Genomic DNA, 6000 nt, shown 5'->3' with positions numbered 1-6000 from the left:
GCAAGGATGACCAGCCGGCTTCACAAGAAATATGTAAGGCACGCTCAATAGCAAGGCTGTAAACGACTGTCCCCTGCACAAGAGTAAATTATTTAAATAGTCTCAATTAGGAAGATAATTTTTCAAAGAAAACCTACCTTGTAATATTGATTACTAAAAAACTGTACTACAGAAAACATACTAACACCAAAGTTATTTCAGTCAAGTTTTGAGTTTGTCTTTAATCCCTTTTATTGCTTCTTGTTTAACAGTGTTCAGAATCTTCCAGCTGAAATCAAAGTGCTTTCTTGGAATCCTTTGCAGAATTATATGTTCTTTGGGGAAAGCACACTCTTTTCAACAGGAAATTCTAAGATATCCAATGGTCTAGATTTTACAACCCTTTTGTTAAAAAAAAAAGCAAGCTATGTCTTTAATTTCAGAAGAATTGCTATTATATAACTTTTTATTTTTCCATTCATAAAAACAGTCCACAGCATTCATAAAACAGGGTGGCAGAGGAAATAGAGAGACACTTTTCAGGTGGATCTTTGTGTTTAAGAACAGATGATTTGGTAGCAATTGCTTTTTAATACAGATGGAAACAAACACAATCCATATAAAAACAGGATTTGAAAGGAGGAAGGTAAAAGATATATCAACCAATGTAAATTTAGAGCTTTCAGGCATGCAACTCAATATCTGAATTTTCTTCACTTAAAAACCAAAGTTGATGCTTTAAAAGGTGTTCATAAGGCTACAAAAATACTGCAAAAATGTTAGCCTTACATATACCACAAAAATTTTAAAAAAGAGAGAAAACAAATCAATCCCTGCTACACCTAAACTAATCACAGTAAGTTTCCCCTAACAGAGACAGACAAAGAAAAAGAACTTTTTACAAGCTCAGCTTTGAGGCACAATCCCTTGGAGCTCTCACCTGGGGGGTTCCTGCTCATGCTCTTTGCAGTATAAACAAATATGGTTTAGGCAATGGAATACATACATACTTGAAGGATTCCTTAAAAAAGAATCACAAATTTCATTTTATATATACAACAAATTTTTAATCATGTACTGAAAATAAATTACAGGAAATAACTTTAAAATCCAACAGAGGACAAAATCACGATAAACATTCCCATTGAATTCCCTTGGGGGGTGAGATTGCAGTGCTCAAGAAAGATAAATATCACAAATATATCAAAAACTTCAAATTGTCTATGCATTCACACACTGACATGAGCCACAAACATTCCTTCACAGGGACTGTACCTATTAGCCTACCACAGAACCAGATTTTGCCATAAACTACAAAACTTTTAATACAAAATTGTATTTATATATTTATAATTCATATACATGCCCTATCTGTGATTTTAGAAAATAAAAGCTACACACTGTACAGACACTCTTAACTCATAGCTGTAGGCAACATTTTTGGATGGAATTTCTCCCCCAATAAAATTAATGGCATATTTTATGTACATGAAGGCTGAACTGCATGAAGATAGTTCAGTTCCCCAGATACACATCTCCTTTTAGGGCAGGTTTATAAATTTAAAAAGGCAAGACAAATGTACACCTCAGAATCACTTTCTTAGCTACAAGAGTTGTCATGTAATTTCTGTGAAGTTTCTGATACATGCATTTATGTAATACTGATATTGAAGGCAGTAAAGCAATATATACTTTTAATGTAGTGGCTCAAAAAAGGCTTCATTGTATTCACATCTGATTCTTGATACAGTGATTCACAACTTCTCTAAAAATCAAAATTTCAATGGGACACTGTTGAAGAGACTCTAAATAGATTTCTTAAAATATTTCCCTGAAATATCCTTTTACATAAGACAAATTTCACTAACATTAGATTAAGTAAAAAGGAAAAAAAGAATTAAGCGTGGCACAAATGTGCATGATAAACTAATGCTCCTCAACCAGTCTCCAAGTCTTAGGAGCCATAAACAGAATGCATAAAACCAACAAATAATCTTCACACTCTGTGGCAGCCATCTGTGAAGCCAGTTATACTAAACTACTTCTACAGTTGATTGTAAACTTTGGTTTATTTTGAGTTCTCATTGTACAGCAAGCATGAACAAAAGGGAGAGTGGAGTCCATGAGGAGATGAACTGTCAGTCTGTCTTTAATCTGGCGTGATGAGACACCTGGTCAGTCAGGCCTGCTTTGATAGAGTTTGTTACAGACTGCCTTATGTTTTCCTCCATCAAATTATCACCCAGGGGCTTCAATACCTGTGGTATGAGAAATGTGCAAAACAAATAAAAACATGAGGTAAAAAAAGAGTTACATATAAAAATAGATAGAAAATTTCAATTCAAAGCAATGAAGAAAATAACCAGGAAGGTGGGAAATAAAAAGATGCTTCTCCCAAAAGAAGTTATGATGCTACAAGTAATGCAGTTAGACACTTTATAATGCAACAAAATTACTTTCCTCTTATTCAAACCATTTACAATTCCTATGAGATGGATGTGCAATTCCATACCCTATATGCAGCATCAAATCTGGTATGTATACAGCATTTATGCAGACCGGCCCAGACGGTCCTGCTTATTGTCCTACATGTATAAGTGTGAACACTTCAGATAGAGAAAAAAGTTAAAAATACTGTCTAATTTTTCTTCTTGTTATTGTTGGATGACAGTCTCTGTCGCTGTGCTGATGAAAGAGCACGATGAACCATTCGACGTCTAGTAACTTCAAACAGTTTGGAAAACACCTAAAACATGGAGTGGTGCGTTAGGAAAATGATTTAGAGCACCTTGAAGTTACATAGCTTACAACTACAAGAATTTGAGGCTTTGTAGGTTTCTCACCTTCCTGGGACTCCTCTGAAGCAAAAGAAAAGAGAAATGCAAAAACATTTAGACAAGGTTTGTTGACACAGCACAGATCTCTGACTAGTGACCACCTTACCTCAACTATACTGAAAAATAACCTTATGCACTTGAGATTCTTCCATTTGTTTTGTAATAATGGTACTCCTAAAATCCTAGAATAAACGCTGTACAGAAGAGAACTGGATTTCAAAAAAAAAGACATTGTACAGTTATTGAACTTCACATTGCAGAAAATTAGTAATGGTCCAAAATTTTAAAGTAGATAATATTTTTTTAAGTGAGGATGTGATAGCTTTTAATCCATCTGCTATTAGAAGATATTGAAAAATATGAAGAGATTTTTAAGAGAGAAAAATTTAAATTTAATAAATATCCAAACACAAATGCCCAAATCAGATCTGAATAAGTAGAGCATTTCTCTAAAGAATAAATGCAAAACCCAAATTAGAAAGTGGGTCACTTTATAAAATAATAATGACATTTTACAAGAAAAACCAACATCCGATCAACTTTTTTCAAAAAATGGTTTACTGCTTCATTCTTCAAGTCTTTAAATTTAAAGCCAAAACCAACATGGACCTGCATATCCTAGATTTTCAAATAAGCCCAATACTTTACTGGCCCAGAAATGGTATATGAAAATGCTTATTATACTGTCCATCAGTAATAACTGTAGCTTTCATTCTGTTCTTTGACATGATGCTCAAGAATTTCACGATGATTGTTTTAATGACAACATCCTTAAATGCAGTTTTCTAAACACAGGCAATTCCAGCACACAGATGGCCAACATACATCATGTCTTTCCTTAGTAGATACTTGTCAGGCGTGACCTTTGAATTCTGGTTTGAGGTAAAAGATTGTGATTAAGAGAAGCTGGCTCTCTGTCTGTGGTGCTTTGCTTTTTCATTAGTATTTCCATAGCACAGAGGCAAAGTCTCTGGCATAAGAAATCCCTGCAGGGATTGTGGTACATCAGTGAATCACCACCACTGTCTTCATGGAAGGCAACGAAGACCTGAACATGAACATCCAGTATTTTTCCTGGAATATAAGCACGTATTGCTTCTTGCCAATATTAGTGAGAAACTTGTCTTCCTAAAGAACTATACTTTCAGACTTCCTTTCCTTACCTTTATAACTCCTTCACCAATTATATTGTATTTCTTCAAAGAAAAAATTCCTTAGAGACTCTGGCCCTGCTCACTGTCTGATATAATCAGGCCTCTGAATAAGATTCAATCCAAAAGAGATTACAGATTTAAGCCAACCAAAGCACACTATAATTATGACTTTGAAGAAAAAAAAAACTCTTCAGTTCCTATTTTATATTGAGATTATACATCCAAACAAAACAGATAATATCCTTTTGACATTCCTCATATAAAGGTAAAGAATAAATACTGTGGAGGGAGGAAAGGGGAGGGAGTCACAGAAATGAGATTAATCACTGAAAAATCAAAAGACAGATACCAACCTGTTCCCATAGTGTTTCAGCAATCTGATCAATCATTGTTCCAATTTCTCTGAACTCCCCAGAGTATTTAACATATGCCCAAGTACAAAGAGATGTCAGTGCTAACCCCATGACAAGGTTACACAAGACAGCTATAGAGTTTAGGCCAATGAAGCCAGTCAGTCCTGAGATTATATACATAGCAAACATGACCGCAAACAGTGTGGCAGGAGTGCGAGCAGCATAGAAGATATTTTTGCCATCATTGTGCTTTATAAAATTTGCATAGGTTTCTTCAATTTCAGCCTCAAGCTGGTCCTGATAACGATGACAGAATTCATCTCCACCCATTTTTTTTACTGAACGAAACTGTTTAATCGCCACTTCCTTGAGATCCAGGTGTTTTCGCTCCAGATCTGAAGGTGCAATGTAAGGCTTGTCCCCACCACATACCTGTAAAGACAGGATTGCAGTAGGACAGATTACATGCTAGGATGTAATTCGCACCTGAAACAAGTTCCCTCCTCATAGTTTTCAGTCTCCAAAGTCAAACCACTTACAATGGTTGAGTTTTAAACTCGTTCATAATACCTCACACATAGTCATAACCTATTTATTTCTTACATGTTGAACTGATTCAAGCAAAATAAAGTGAGAGAAATTACCCTGCAATCTGTACCTGACTTCATTTGACCCACCAATACCCATAAGAGTAAACAAGACTGCTGGCAAGAGAGTAAAAGATAACACACAAAAGGGTACTTTAATGTTCACGTTAGCAAGGTTAGCATAGAAATTGCTCTTCACCTTAAACTAATGTTACTTACATCAGAAGCTACTACTAACAGTACTCTGAATCATTTATCAGAAAAATTTTCAGTATGGTTTATATAATAACTTACCACCCATGCCCTGTACTTTAACCATATAACTATTTTCTTAGTTTATTTCCAGCTGATGATAACGGGGTATCGAGGAATGATGTAACATGACAGTGCATTCATAAAGAGCACAGATTAGTTCAATAGTTGTAAATATTTACGTCTTCTATATCATTCTAGTGTCAAATTTAAATTTTGGTTACAAACCTGTTCCATACTTTTGCAATAGATCTCTCTTGCTCCTGCTACTGCAGCAAGATTATTAGCTTCAGCTGTTGCCTAAAAATAAAAGACAAATGTCCCACTTTTATGCAAAAAATACCTGATGACTCTATAAATTCTGATTAACACAATAAATTATGTACAGTGAGAAAATCTGAAAATCAACCAGAGAAAATATTATCAACTTCCAGTTTTCCTTTCCAACAGAAAGGAGCACCAGTATAAAGGATATAATAATTGCTTCTAAAAGACTGACTCCCTAATTTTGTTTTGATTGGGTTTATTAAAATGAGTTTGTAGAAAATACCACATATATTCAGCAAATGATAGATAAGTAAATATATAACACCCTAAAACATGTCAAATCTCCAGATGTAAATAATCAAGAATTACCCATATGGTTGTCTTTCTCATAAACAGTATTACATAGGAGACATTTTTAAATCCACAAAACTACTTATTGAGTGAATTTTTTAAGAAAATACTGTTTAATCCACTATAAAACTGAGAAATTGGCCAAAGTAGCAAATCCTTAAAAATACAAACTAGGTTTAAGTAACATTGTCCCCCAAAAAACAGCTTTAAAAAAAAAGAA

At 34.4% G+C, this 6000-nt stretch overlaps 1 protein-coding gene across 7 annotated transcripts in view; it reads right to left on the bottom strand.

Annotated features, from left to right (window-relative positions):
* Positions 1 to 411: 411 nt before the first annotated feature.
* ATL2 (atlastin GTPase 2) overlaps positions 412 to 6000 on the bottom strand; it is a 63674-nt gene continuing 58085 nt past the window's right edge. For 6 of the 7 annotated variants that reach the window (XM_073214220.1, XM_073214217.1, XM_073214196.1 and 3 more), the window contains 4 exons: positions 5391 to 5462; positions 4324 to 4755; positions 2823 to 2837; positions 412 to 2725 (listed from right to left, as the gene is read on the bottom strand). In XM_073214220.1, the coding sequence (XP_073070321.1) occupies positions 2618 to 2725; positions 2823 to 2837; positions 4324 to 4755; positions 5391 to 5462 (627 nt within the window). In that variant the 3' untranslated portion in view covers positions 412 to 2617. The remainder of the gene's footprint in view (positions 2726 to 2822; positions 2838 to 4323; positions 4756 to 5390; positions 5463 to 6000) is intronic. The other variant, XM_073214202.1, reaches the window with a different exon arrangement.

This window comes from Manis javanica, chromosome 1 (assembly GCF_040802235.1).
Source record: "Manis javanica isolate MJ-LG chromosome 1, MJ_LKY, whole genome shotgun sequence".
In the NCBI taxonomy this organism is placed as follows: Eukaryota; Metazoa; Chordata; class Mammalia; order Pholidota; family Manidae; genus Manis; species Manis javanica.
This window is presented reverse-complemented; position numbering and strand designations above follow the sequence as displayed.